At 37.2% G+C, this 15,358-nt stretch overlaps 1 protein-coding gene across 1 annotated transcript; it reads right to left on the bottom strand.

Annotated features, from left to right (window-relative positions):
• Nucleotides 1-3,335: 3,335 nt before the first annotated feature.
• LOC102699629 (mannose-6-phosphate isomerase 1) lies at nt 3,336-8,773 on the bottom strand. The gene is made up of 5 exons (XM_006643638.3): nt 8,396-8,773; nt 8,113-8,280; nt 5,281-5,493; nt 4,223-4,489; nt 3,336-4,007 (listed from the first exon to the last, which is right to left on the bottom strand). The coding sequence occupies exons 1-5, from the start codon at nt 8,693-8,695 to the stop codon at nt 3,687-3,689; spliced, it is 1,269 nt and encodes a 422-aa protein (XP_006643701.3). The 5' UTR covers nt 8,696-8,773; the 3' UTR covers nt 3,336-3,686.
• Nucleotides 8,774-15,358: the final 6,585 nt, after the last annotated feature.

Below are 15,358 nucleotides of genomic sequence, written 5' to 3'. Positions count from 1 at the left end.
TTCGCAACTCCCTACATTGCAATGTTAATGATCAAGCATGCTTTTGTTTAGCAATATTGAAAAAAAAAATAGAAGAAATAATAGTACAGCATATTACTCAGCATAGCTAAGCCAGTGGAGCTAGCTAGTGATTTGAATTACTCAGCTTGGGCTTATAATTACTACTTCGTCCCAAAAAAAAAGATAATTTCTGGGTTCTGTATATTGAGCGTTTGACTATCCGTTTTATTTGAAAATTTTATTAAACAATTGAAAAAAATAGTCGTACTAATGTACTATTTATGTTTTATCATATAGTAACAATAAAAATATTAATCATAAAAATTTAAATAAGACAAAGAGTAAAAATTCTATAAAAACATGGAAATTTATTTATTTTGGATGGAGTTCGTACAAGCCAGTAAAGAAACAAATTTGAGCTGTGATAATTACTTCTACGGTCCTAAGGATAATGTAAGTCAATGCTAGAGATAAAAAAGAGAATTTAACTGTCCTATGATAGTGTGTGTACTGCAGAGATAGTAACGGCCTAGTCAAATCAAATGACTCTTGGTGATCATCAAGTATACAAGTGTGTGCATGCGTCTGTGTTCACTGAACCTGAGGAACTAATTAAACTAGTAATTAACCTGCATGATGCCACTGATCGATGATGCTGCCATACTGTGGTTGCGAGAAAACATGCTTACTGACTTTTCAATCAGCTTGCATATGCATGGTATTTTTGCACGTTTGTTCCCTAGCTAGCTAGCTTTACAGTGGCTGTTGACTGCTCGCCTAACTTTGAACGTACTACTCCAGATGCGTGCTTTACACAAATTAATTAAAGTAATTTGTACTGGGTAGATTTATTACTTGTTGTGCTCAACAAAAGCTAGCTTCAGTTAAAAGATGCAAGATTTTGTTTTATTAAGCTAATACGTACCCGAGATGCATGCAAGCTTGTATGCCAAGCTCTCAGCTCTAGCTCTGCGTGCTCTCCAGCCCGTCATATGCTAGACATCCGTGACATGATTTCAACTAGATCATGGTAATTAGTTAGTACTATTACCAAAGCTCTGGCTTAGCTACCTTCGTCAAGCTCTGATCATACACTACATTTGAGGTGGCTGCAAACTGATGATGATATGATGCTGATCGCCCATGTACTCTGTATGATCCAGAGAATCAAGATGCATGTCTACAGCTAACTTGTGGTGGTGACCCACTAATTAACCTCTTGATCCATAGAAGTGATCCAAGAAGACATTCTTCTTCCACACATGCTGGAAAACAACAGGGCTGAAATTGAATCACCTGAAACTTTGCTGTCAGGTGAACATCAATACAACATATACACATAGGAGAGTAGCCATCATCCAAAAAAAAAAACACAGAATACCAACCACACACTGAAAGTCCACTACTTGTCCAATGTGAAATGACAATGCATACTTAGATCAAAAGTCCCAGTCTTTTCTTTCCCCTGATGCGGCCTTCACCACCAACTTTGACAGAGAATTAGATATGATATGATCCCAATGCTAGCTAGCCGGCCTCCTCTAACCCAGTGGTGTCAGTAACTATTTAGTATAGTAATAGCAGTAGTAGTGAGTTGACAGGAAGAAAAAGCATGCACACTTGCACAGATTAGACAAGTTAAGTACGTAGATGGCTTAGCTGGTGTTGCTTCGCCCTGCGAAACTCTCTATAGCTTGTGCCTTTGAGTCTGCTTTGACGTACCGCACGGGATTGACGGCTGAATTGGCCCACGTTTTTGCTTTAACAACACGTAGAAAAATAAAGTGGATATCCACTGCTGCTTCGTTCACAAATATGAACACTTAAGTGTATCAATATGGTCTACGATATGCTGTTTTTACTGCTACTATCGACAAAGATATATTGTTTTAAATAGAAAGAATTATATGTTACAATAGTTTGTTTCACAATAAATAAATCTAATAACATCTTTCCAACGTTGTCGATCTTTATATATATTTTTTACTATTGATAATTAAAATTAATCAGGTTTAACTTATGACAAATTTGTCTATATATTCACGGACAGAGTGAGTATTATACTAGCTTGCACCCTTATTTTTTGGTTTATGTTTATACTTATAAGCTAAATTTTAAATTTTAACCTTAAATTATGAGTTAATTTTATGGTTTTTTTTATCAAAGTTTATTTTTCAGCATTAACTTTTAGATCGCTAGGAATACATATATAAAATTTTTATTTATAAAATATTTTTTGTTTATAAATATACCGTTCAATCACTCCCTTGTCAAAGTGTAGCAGCCAGGCCAGTCACTGCAGTGTCCATGTAATTGCTAAACCATAGATGCAGGTACAGAGGGGCCAGCAGGCAGCAGGGCAGTTCAATTTTTTCCCTATACATCCTTTGACGAGGAGGTCAAGACATTCATCGGCACGTGGACGGTTCACGTCCCAATTCTTGACGACGAGGAGGAGATTACGCGTGTAGCCATGGTCTGAATATTTCTGAAGGAAACATGGTGTACAGATGGGATAGGAAGCCAGCGAAACCAGGCAGGACAAAATGGTCAGTGTTTATTGGAATTGACGAGTCGAGATGAGTGGTGACAAGGTGACCATTCTTTTGCAGGTTTGTTTGGCTCTGGCACTGATCGATCCATCGAATTCCAAGAATTTTTTGTAACTTAGTTCCTCTTCGATATTAGTATATTTCAGTTGTTTGATGTTAGTCATCAGCTATGATATTAGTATAATTCAATTGGCCGATCGATAGTTGTCATGTTTTCTGGTTTGAAAAAGAAAAGGAGAATAGGCAATTACAAGTAAATATGGGAGTGTCCTATACTTCTATCTGTCGTTAGACTTGTATTCTATATAGTTTTCTTAATCAAACATGATTTTGAAGTTTGCAGTCTTATCGACCTATAACCTTTCTAATAATTGATTATAGTTTTTTTGAACAAATACCGAAATATGACTCCAAGGGCATATATGCACCCAAACAACCTGTACGTGTGTGTCCACGCTATTAAAGAACCGTTTTCGCTAAGACAAATCAGGCCATGCATGAGAACCAGAAGAAAAGGATCTGCAACTCTGGCGTCCAATCCAGTGTTGTTTGTTTCTTCTCTTCTTGGAAACAAAGGCCAAAAGCCCATTGGGCCTCCTCGAAGTATATATGTAAGGATTAAACAGATTTCACTCAATGAAAGCAACACCCATGGTAAGTAGGAAACAACAAAATGGCCTTGCAAATTGACATGCACCAAGCAATGGTATCCACAATACCAAAGGTCAACACAGACAAGAAAATTTCTCTCAGGTCGTCCAGCCTAGAAGGCAAAGCAAACAATGAAGAGAGACAGTGCATGCAGCACGCCTGTAAATATTTCCAACTATATTTCTGTGTCAGAGAGCAGTTCACATTTTGGTTCTGAACTACAATGTAATGAAATGGCTGAAATTTATTCTGTAATGTAATCCCCTCCACATCAGATAGATTTGAATGGATGAGGATGGATATGGTGTAGACTTCTTTGGAAGAAGAAATAATCAAGAGATGAAGGAACCGGCTTATTCTTTTGTTGACCTATACAGTATAGGGTAACTTTTGCTAACTAATCATATAATTTCACTTTGTATTTTAGCACTGATTTTTTTTTCCTAAAGCAACTGTGTGTGGTACACTTTCAGCGGTCACTAATTAACTGAAGAATCTGCTATTGACCCCAGCCCTGTACAGCAGCATGCACTCAGGACCGGAGGCAGAGAACTTAACCTCGGTGTGTGCAGGAACGAAGAAAACATCACCTTGTTTAGACTTTTCACCTTCTGGCATGGAATCTACCTGAATTTCGCCTTCACCGGCCATCACTAGGTAGACGGATGGACCTGGCACTGGGGATATCACAACCAATTCTCCTGATGGTAGCGAGCAGCAGTCAACTTCAAACTCATCAAACGGAGGGGTATAGCGTCTTACATGCGGCTCCACAGGAACCCCCCGTAAGATTTCTGGAAAGACCTGCAAAAGGGGATTTGATGACCATTTTCACAGCTGAGTTGACTATGGTATTCAGTAAAGGTCACAGAAGCATAGCAAAACAAATGTCAGTGCTGATTTTGTAGCCTGGGATGGCTGATTCTTAGCAGTTTCAAGACTTGGGATAGCATCCTTTCTAAGATCCTTCTTCATGTAATCAACAATAGAAATTTTGCTGTCTCACTTCTTTAACTCACCTGTTTGTATGTTAGCATAGAGCAAAGAGTTTGCACATCTCTGTACTTAGGTGTCAAACCAGCACGAACAACATTATCTGAAGTGGCCATACATTCAATGCATTCCCCAGATAGATATGCATGTGGTTCGTTGGCACCAATGTAAAGTGCTTCACCAGGACTGAGCTTGATATAATTGAAGAAAAATGCTGCTAGAACGCCAACATCTTCTGGATATTGTTTCTCCAGAGACAAAACTAGATTTTCTTTCTCAGTCAAGGTCCTAACCTGAATACAGAAGGACATCATTATCAGTAAAGATAGAATCTCGGCCCTAACAGCTGTATTCATTAAATGCTCTTAAAATACAAAGTTGTGCTTCATATTGTTGTTGGAAAAGGGTTATTTGGCTAGATGATAACTCCTCAGGGAATGTTCTATTTATGGGGATAACAAAACATCAAGTGTTTTATGCTATGTTCAACAAAATGGATTATTTAAGAACAATGATAGCACGCACTGCTCCACATTGTTATTGTCTATAACTAGCCCAAAAGTCCATGCGGATGAACAAAATAAATTAATCATGGAAAACAATGATTGAACAATGGCATTTTGTAAGTTACATTTTAACCCTATGCACTGTGTGGCTACACCATATGTTCAGTTCCACGTTTCTCAGAGGTCTCAATCAAGGAGAATCCATGAAAGCATACTAGATACAGCCTCATAAGCAAGAACAATGCATATGGCATAGTGAAGGTAAAAAAAAGCATCCAAGCCATTTAAGCATCAAGTATTCACTTTAACATCTTGTTAACCACTGTAGCATCTTATTATACGAAAGAACCACCTCATAACTTTCAAGCAGGAGAGGAACTGAACCTAACTTTCATTTGGAAAGATAATGAAGAGACATTTTCATGGCACATGGGGTAAGAATGTAAGATTAGTTAAATGCAAAGAGAAGAACCAAAGAACGAAAAGCCTGTGTTGACATAAAATATAGGGAGGTTCTAATAATTGATGTCATATGAAAATTCAGAAACCCACAACCATTCTAGTTTAGATATTTTTACCTTGCTCTCAGCATCGAGGCGACAGATCAATTTTGCTATTGCTTCAGAAACTGCTTCTTTATTAGCCATCATTAGCTTAGTAAAAGCTGAACAAAGACTAGATTTTACTTCATTGACACCATGGTACTCTTTCACAGACAGAAGCTTGGCAGCATCTTCAGGCCCAACCAGGTCTTCAACTTCAGGCACAGTTCTTAAAACGTCTTTAAGTTCCTTCAAAATTGTATAGTCAGAACATTAATTAACAAAGCAAATTCACACCTGCAGTTATTAAAAAAGAGAGAACTTTTGCTGCCAATGAAATTGTGTAGTCTTAAAAAAGACACGCAGTTTCTGTCAATTAATGAAGTGATTGTGGTAGGCTGTAAGCAGCTATTCGGCTCCCCTACAGCACTCTGTATACTCTGTTCCTGTTGGCATCAAGCATATCTCAAATAAATCCCAGCCAGAACATAATCAGGAAAATAACTAAAGGTGGGTTAAGAACCCAAGATGTATGCCGTCTGAAACTACAATAACAGAAACTTTTGTTTTTTTTCTGAAATAGATAACACATAACTCTTGAGATCAAAAGCTATGGATTATATGACCAGAGTTCCAAATCTCAGAATGCAGACAAATCCTGCAACATTCCAGGAGGCCACTGCCTGATTATTTCCTGTGGACTCTAGTGCAATGCTTCTGATTTCCATTTTATTTGTATTTTCCTTTAATTTTATTCAAGTATCATAGATCTACATACACCAAAGAAAAACTATGCTTCTTGAATTCTTCTGAAACACCACATAAATTCACTAAAGATAGTCATGGTTGGATTCTACTCGGGCATGGTAATGGGACAGGGAGTAGATAAAACGATATAATATATGCTAATATGTTGCCACCAATGCTTTAAGAAATCTTGAAACCATATAAGTGGGTTTCCATGGTGTTGAGTTATGATTTAAATCCCTAGTATGAGAGGCCGACTTCGACAGAGCGAAGCGGAGGCCCGTCTCCGGGAGGCTTGGGCCGTGTGCTCGGGGACACCCAGGGGTGCGGGGGCAGAGCCCCCACGGTACGGACTCTACGAGTTTTAGGGTTTCGCCTTATATATACCTCTTGTAAGCCGTCGTGTGACGTTGTAACCTCATCTCGAAATAGTGAAGATATTTTGCTGGCTGGCGTCCGTGGTTTTTTCTCTCCTACCTTAGGAGGGTTTTCCACGTTAAATCTTGTGTCTTCTGTGATTGATCTACTGTGTTAATCGTTTTTTTGCTTGTCGTTATTCTAACACATGGGGAGTGTCTCTAACCAGCTGACCAGGTCCTACATGGGGATTTGAGGATTTCTCACATGCACGCCTGCTTCCATGGGAAAATTGCCATGCCTAATTCTGGTAAATGGACAGTTAACACTAGGTTGGAACACTGGTTCTGGCCTGACGATAATTTCTTGAATTACCCTTAAATATCTACGCATAACCTACATGCCTGCACTCAAATTCCACATATATTATGACTGCTTCCCAAAAGAAAGAAAGAACAAATTCAACAATCAATTAGAAGGCCAAAATTAAAAGGAACAATAATGAGGAATGTTAATATTATGAATAACAACAAATATGAAGAGTTCAACAAACATGAAATGCAGGAGTTTAAAACTGTACAACAAGCTTTCCTAAAGCTTTCTAAAATGCAATTTATATAGAGAAAATTATCTTTCCAATATTAAAGGATTGTTAATCCAACTATGCTCTCTGAAGAATTTCTTAATCATATGCAACAACATATGAAACATAAATTACGATCTTATGATTTTTTTCATAGCTTCAACTTATAGTCATAACTCATAACTGAACTATATAGTACATATGTGATTTATTATCTCCAATGAATTATCACTGCACTAGATTTGCTCGTATTACCTCCTATGGATTATCAGTGCAATAGATTTGCTCCAACATAGTTCAATTTTATTAGTCCCCAAATTTATCATCATATATAGATTCCTAATAACTGCTGTTTTTTGTATACGAAAGATGCCAAAAAACACCTCCACGTGTATCATAAGATATCATTTCGAAACATAGGTCCTTGGATGAGATGAGTTCCAGATGGACTCCATGACCGCACAGCCATGAAGTCATCGGTTTGACACCCATTCATGCAATGATGAAAACACCTTTTTGTTTTTTTTTTTGGTGGGGGGGGAGGGGGGGGGGGGGGGGGTTGAACCATAGGGAGATAATCCATTTCCTGAACTGCCACCTCAATGCTATGTAGTAACCAAAAAAAGTGGAACGTAGCAGAATGGAGATAATTAGTGCACTCTATGACTTTATTCGATGCAGTATTTTTTTCTGATTTATTTTGTAACTAAAAACCCTATTGCACATTTTAATGCACAAGGTTGTCAATTTAGCACAGCTATTCATTCCACTTGTGACATGAACACGGCATCATGTATTTATTTGTCATGTCCATTAAATACACCGGAACCACTCCTTGTATGAACAAATTTGTCCATGAGAATGAAACCTTCCAATGATCCCAATTTATTCATCAGTTCACTAAAGTCCAATAACCTCGAGAACTCCACTCAATTCGATTTTGGGTGAGGAATTAAAAAATAAGTATATATGTGAGCGACTGTAGCGTAACAATTCATTTGTACATTTGAATGAGTCAAAGTTTACTCAGCCTTTTCAGGTGCATTTGAAACTGAAACTTATTAGGAAAAATTCAAAACACAAACAGTGGCTGATAAAATATGAAAATAGAAATTCCAAATTCCCAAATGAAACCGGCGTGATGGGTGGGGAGTTTTAAGATTCCTAGTTTGAACGCGCACCTCGATACCGGCAAAGCCGCAGAGCGCGCGGAACTCGGTGACGGCGATGGCCATCTCGGGCTTGTGGTTGCCGTCCTTGTAGGTGGCCGGGCGCAGCGCGTGCAGCACCTCGGCGAGGTCCTTGTCCGGGTGCGCCTGGATCGACAACGCCTTGGCCACCGACAGCACCTGCGGCGAAAGTCAGCGGCGTGAGGCCGTCGTAGGAAGAGATAAACGAGTGTTTGACGCGGCAAAAACCCAGATTGGAAGGAGTAAGAAGCAAATGGCGGGCGGGACCCCGTACCTTGAATAGGAACGGGAGGTCGCCTCCCCACCGGGCGGCGACGGCGGGGCCGAGCGCGGCGGGGTTGCGCAACAGCCAGTCCCGGAGGAGGACGACGTCGTCGTCGTCGTCGGCGAGGAGGAGCGTGGAGGGCGCGGAGGGGTGCGTGCCCACCCACAGCTCGGCGTATGGCTGCGCCGGGTCGGCTCCGCCTGCGTCGGAGAGGCGCGCGACGAGGGAGGCGGCCCCGCGGCGGCCCCACTCGTAGTGCTGCACCGCGCAGCGCAGGCGCAGCGGCGGAGGCGGAGGAGGGTCCTCCATTGGAGCGGAGGGGGAGGGTGGCGAGGCGAAGCGCGGGATTTGCGGCGGTTGCGCCTTGGGTTTGGGAATGGTGGAGGTGGAGGTGGAGGTGGAGGAGGAGGGGGTTTGGAGTTTTAAAGGGGAGGGGGGAGGAGGGAGGAAGACGAGGAGTCGGGGGGATGCGGATGCGCGGCGTGGGAAGGAATTGACCGCGCCCGGTCGGATCGCAACGGAAAGCCATGGCGTTGTTGGTTCATGGCCACGCTGTACTCCTGTTCGCTGTAGCTGGTGGGGACGCCTCTCATTTTTTTTTCTCGGAAACACCCCTGTGGTATTGCATATCTATACTATTATATACTGTTATAAAATGATAGTGCCATCACCACCATCTCCGTTAACACCACCATTTAAGTAGGGTATGGTATCAGTTCGCTGTTTTTTTTATTTACGTAGCTCTGCAACTCAATTTTCTAACTATGGTTATGTTTTTGTTTTTAGATGAAATATTTTTTGGTATTTTTAAACACAGTACAACACATATGCAATCTTGTTTTAGTCAATCAAAATATTTTCCAACAAAACTTAATTTTGCTATTTTCGATAACCTGTTGCAACGCACGGGCACTTAGCTATTATATATATAAAGTTGCATGTCATGTGTTTTATTTGTTATAGAAAAAATAATTCATAACAGTGAGGCTTTTTGTCCCAAAAAACAGTTTTTGCTCCAAACAATTAATTAATATTGCCATATTTCTCCCCTTACGATCATGATCATCTTGTATGTTCAACCACTCTCCTTCCATCCCTCTCCCTCCGTTTGTCTTACTTGTTTCATTGAATCCCTATCCCCTTATCTCTCTCCCTCATCGCTCTATATATTTGTTCTCTCCGTCTTATCTCAACGCATACGGATGTTTGTGAGACGACGACATTAATGGATGAGGACACTTTGATGCAGCCATAGAGACGAAGGTGTGTCGACTTATAGTTGTGTTGCAAGAATAACCACTACCATAGTCGTAAAGTATATATTTGGCTCATGAATATCCCTATATTTTTAATATTATTCTTTGTTTGTTAATAATGCTTTCATACATTATCCCCTATTAAATGGCATTAACTAGATAAATTTATGGACAAATGGAGGTATTTATTATCATATATTACCTTTATCCCATAATAAGTGCATTCCTAGAATTTAAATTTGTCCACAAAGAGTGTATTTATGGGTGATAAGTATCCTATCAATCACCTAATAATCAAATCTCTATTCATTTATCACTACCTACCTGTCACTCTATAATCTTATTGTTTAATAAGGCTATTTACGTTTCTTTAACTAATTTATCTCTATGGTGCTAGATATGCATTATATTGAAATGGTTGGAGTAATAAATACGGAGTCTATACATATTAACTAGGGACGTATAACAAATCCATTTTGCTTGCATGTCGATGTCTTCCCTTGGCTTGTTAATGAGAGACAATTTTTTTAGTTTAGTGGTTTCTTCTAGAATAAGTGTGATGGCAAAACATTGTGGCGTAATCAATCAACATCAACATCCTTATAGGACCTTTTCTATGTACTTGATTTCAAATTGATATCCTTACGGGACCAGGCCAACCCGTCCATGCGCGTGCGTGTGATGTGTAAAAACCCAAAAGAAGAGGGGGCTAGTTGTGAATTTGGCTGGATCTAGAGGTTGGAGGGCCCATTTTTATAACGGAACGAACAGAATACGCTTCAACTAGTGCTATGCAACCTCCGAATTTATATGTTTTTATAGAATATTTGACACTTTGTTTTATTTGAAATTTTTTATGATTAATATTTTTATTATTACTGTATGATAAAATATAAATAGTACTGACTATTTTTTTAATTTTTTAATAAATTTTTCGAATAAAACGGATGGTGGACATATAAAACCCAGAAATTATTTTTTTTAGGTACGGAGTAGTATATCGGTAGAATCAGCCGGATTCCACGTATCTCGCTTCCTCCGATCCTCGCCGCAGTCGGATTGGATCGATCACATCGGCGTTTTTTTGGGGGGCCAGGCCAACACCGACCATGGCATGCATATATAATATCCACTCATATTTTATATTCTACTTAATTATATATACTTATAATACGAGACAAAATTTTATTTTTTAACTTTAAATTTAAAATTGATTTTAGATTTTTTTTCACCTATATTTTTTTCTGATCTTTGCTTTTAATCACTAAAAATAATACGTATATAAGAGTTTTAATTATAAAATTAAATAATTTTAGTTTGTTAATATATCGTTTGGAAAAGCCAAATAACCATTACCTCTATCACATCATATATATCTATCTGATCAAGATCAAGATCGATCATATATGCATTGACTTTGCGTGCTTAATTGCATTTTTTGTACGCACGCGTACATATCATGTACCTGCAAGAGAGAGAATAATCAGCTGCATCGATCACTAATTCACTATAGATCGGTGTATCCAATTGCAATTCGAAGACATGAAAGCAGTTCCATAGATAGATAGTTATATCATTTGTTTGACATATAAGTATAAAGCTATCATATCCTTATAATTTTATATCTCAGACGATCTTAATCCGGATAGATAGTTATATCATTTGTCTCCTGACTGCTGATGTAGCAGCAGCAGCAGCAGCAAACACGTCACGTGTAGATTAGCTAGAGATGAATACATCAAGCATGCATGCCACTTGTTTCGCTTTCAGCCTTAATTGGTCCTCTAGCTTTCGATCTTTTATTTACAAACATTTTACACAAAATATATCGTTTACAAGTTTAAAAATATATAATTTGTAAGCTACTTATCTCAAACGCATGCAGCTAGTTAGATATTCATCGATCGGTTATCAAGGGTCCTTCCCTAGCCAGATCTACCCCTTTAATTAGTGTCGGTGACAAACTGTTGATCACCTAGTAGCTATCACTGCTACTGCACATTATTTCTTTTCTTAAAAAGAAAAAATAAACTAACTGCATTCCTGATCGCATGCTAGCTAGCTTGTCGGTGAAAACATATATAGATGCCAGTAAAGCAAGGAACTGCTCGATCTCGTGATAGGTCATACCATATATGCAAGGAAGAAATTGAAGGACAGCACGCATAGTGGGTGCACAACCGCCGCACATTCATGCAGCCTGCATGCACTGTATACTCCTTCCGATTTTTTTTTAAGTTATTGACTTTTTATTTATATTGACTCTTCGTCTTATATAAAATTCTTATTAAAATATACAAAATTATAAATCATACTTAAAGTTATTTTAGTATAATCAAATTATAATAAAATAGTCGATAATTGTATAATTTTTTAATAAGATACAGTGTCAAACGTAGATAAAAAGTCAACGGCGTCAAAAAAAAGTCGGAGGGGTATATATTACGCAAATCCATGGATTGATCGTCTGACGCTCCAATTAACCTAGCTAGCTTGATTCTGAATTTTGACTCCTGCCAAAATTGCTGTAACCCCCCTTCCCAATGCAAAACCTTTTAGTGTTTTATAGATTTGGATACTAATTTATGTAAACATATATTCAAATAATATATATTCATTAATTAATAAATCTAGATTAAGCTAACATATTGTTACAATCATTAATTAATATGAAACAGATGTAATATATGTGTGTGATCTTTTCGTTTTTCGAAGAAAAAATCAAATGATATATTTGCAAATGAAAAACATTCTATGCATAAAAATTTCACATGAGTATTTTTAGTGATGAAAAATAAACAGGGATGAAAAACATCAAAAATCAACTATTTAAGGTTGAAAATCAAATTTTGACTATACTTAAAAATGAAAATATGATTTTGCATTTGGGCTCGGTCGAAGAGACTCGAAGCCATTGCCAATGGATTGGTCGCGCGTACATACGTAATACTAGTAATTCAGTTTCAAGATCTGGATTTAAAGCCTCTGATCTGCATGAATGTCCGTCAATGGCTCAATTGTTGATCAGATCTTGCGTGCGTGTGAATATAAACCCGTTGACGTTCTAATATTAATTGTAAATCCAATAACTTGTGTACAGCACAACCAGAATCTTCAGCGTTAGTTAAAGGTGCTTGCCTGCCCATCGAAAAGCTAATGTTAATTACCTTTTTCAGTCCTACTCAACTCTGTCGTCTCTACTGGTTTTGGACTTGTTTATGGATCCAAACTCAGCTAGCTCTTGCTTTACGTAATGTACTGTAGTTGTTTAATCTAAGAATCTAATATATGGTTCTCCGTTTCTAAAAGGAAATGAAGACTCGGTCTGATTAATCCAGCTCAAGGACGAGGTTTCAGGAGAAGATGGTATGCAACCATGACCCCGTCTTTTCGCTTTTGTTTATACTTACAAATTGAACTTTCAATCTTAAATTTAGAGTTTTGTTTAAAGACTTTTTTATCAAAGTTTATTTTTCAGCTTAACTTTTAGATAATAAGAATAGATATATAAAAAATTTATTCATAAATTATGTTTTTTACATATATGCCAGCTAAGCAATCACCCCTTATATTTGAATGGAAATTAGGATGTCATCATTTGGCTTTCTATGTATTTACAAACGAAAAATAATTTATAAACAAAAATTTTATATGTGTTTTTAACGATCTAAAAGCAAACGTTAAAAAATATACGATAAAAAAATACAAAATCAACTCCAAATTAAAATTTTTAAATTTTAATTTTAACTTATAAGCGTAAACATAATCGAAAAGATGGGACCGTAAGATTTCAAGTCATCAAGTGGCACACTTACAGCATCTTGGAGTCTCTACTAGCTGCCTGATCGTACAACTAGACGAATTAAGCACACTTGAAACGCGAGGTTCTCAAATCTGAATGATTAATTAACTCTAGCTAGCAACAACCTGATGATGTGGGTAACTAAGTGTCATTGTCTTTGAAGCTATAGTATAGCTTCCGATCGATGGCATCTCACGGACCACTCCTTGAGTCCTGATCAGCACCTAGCTAGCTTGATGGATACTGTTCTTCCAGGATTACCTGCCGGCACAGCAATTCTTACAAATGGAATGGATATACATGATCGGTCATGGAGTACACCTCATAAATACTTGTATTTACAATTTGCAAAAGTTATATATATATATATATATATATATATATATATATATATATATATATATATATATATATATATATATATATATATATGACATGGATAATCAATCCAACCTTATCGCATATGTCACCTTCGTACCTCATCCGTCTCATAAAAAATCAACTTCTCTATAAATTTGGACATATATATATATATATATATAAATTGATTTTTTTTCTTTTTTCACAAAAGGAATATGTGCTCGTCAATTACTACGACTGCACCTTTCGTTTTCTCCAAATTCAACTTGATGGTCTCTAGAAAATATAGATACGAGGAAAAGTTTATGTAGAATTGTGCTGATGAACTGATCCATATATGCGGCTCGATCTGTGGATGCGTCACAACAACAACGTGGAAAGCTGTTGCTGCCCATGAGCTGATCGATCGATCCGGACTTCAGAATTCAGTACAGCAGCATATAACCTATCGTTGTAACTTGGGAGATAAATTCATTCCCTGCAGAGAATATTATGCTTGGAACCTAACCATGCAGGAATTATACTGTAGCATCTAAATAATTTCTGCAAATTGCACTGGCAAAACGGCCTAATTTCTAGAAGCTGTACTACTTGCTACAATTAAATACCCTTTGATCTGCGTGTGCAGAGGTCAAAAAATTCAGTTCCTACTTGCTACCGGAGGATTGGCAATCGTTGGCAGTGACAGTTTACTAGTTGCAACATCAGGAGTCATCCCCTCTTTATTTTTATATCATCTAAATAATTATAAAAAATAAAAAAATAAAAATATATTAATATGATATATTTCACTTCATACATATGCAAGTTCAAATATGACATCTACAATTTATAAAAAAATAACAAATTAAACTATAAATAGCATATCTATATTTATAGCAATACTTGTTATTTTCATTATAATATTTAGAATTTAGATTTGACCTTGAATGTTTGTGGAGTGGTATATTTATTATTAATCTATTGTTATATATATTAAAAAATTAACTGTTTAAATAACATGCAATCGATGAAATGATATTTCCTTAAGAGTTTAGAATTGTTTCCCAAATATATGCCATGTCTGGGAACTTAGAAGTTGTTCATCCCTTCTCCATTATTGTCATACTGCAAATTAAGTTACTCCTTGATTAACTATGTGAGCTATATATAGCATATATAAAGATAGCTCGATCTGTATATTACAAGCATGAATTTGTAGCGTTAGGGAGAGAAAAGACACGCACTGACGCACACACACATGTATGTATTCTCACGTAAAGCTATTCTGATTTCTCCCTTAAGCGGAACACAAGCACAGTGGACTCTTCTTGATAATACCAAAGCCCAAGAAGAAAGCACTTGCTTAGTTTAGATACAGGGGCATACAGGTATCGACGTATCATTACATTTCACCGTTCATCTTAAAAATATATATAATTAACTATTTATTTTGTTATAATTTAATTTATTATTATGTAAACTTTAGGTATGACTTATTACTTTTTATATTTGGATAAAATCTTTTAATAAGATAAATGATTAAATATAAACATAAAAGGCGTCACGTAAAAA

This window comes from Oryza brachyantha, chromosome 1 (genome assembly GCF_000231095.2).
Source record: "Oryza brachyantha chromosome 1, ObraRS2, whole genome shotgun sequence".
NCBI classification, from domain to species: domain Eukaryota; kingdom Viridiplantae; phylum Streptophyta; class Magnoliopsida; order Poales; family Poaceae; genus Oryza; species Oryza brachyantha.
Note: the sequence above shows the minus strand (reverse complement) of the source record. Positions and strands in the feature narration are given on the sequence as shown.

What these genes read in the sequence shown, in the direction of transcription:
- LOC102699629 (XM_006643638.3), bottom strand. Translation starts at nt 8,695, where the DNA reads ATGGAGGACCCTCCTCCGCCTCCGCCGCTGCGCCTGCGCTGCGCGGTG. An exon ending in ACCTCCCGTTCCTATTCAAG is followed by an intron (nt 8,281 to 8,395) that starts GTACGGGGTCCC and finishes CTTTCGCCGCAG; the next exon opens with GTGCTGTCGGTGGCCAAGGC. An exon ending in GCCTCGATGCTGAGAGCAAG is followed by an intron (nt 4,490 to 5,280) that starts GTAAAAATATCT and finishes TTCTGTATTCAG; the next exon opens with GTTAGGACCTTGACTGAGAA.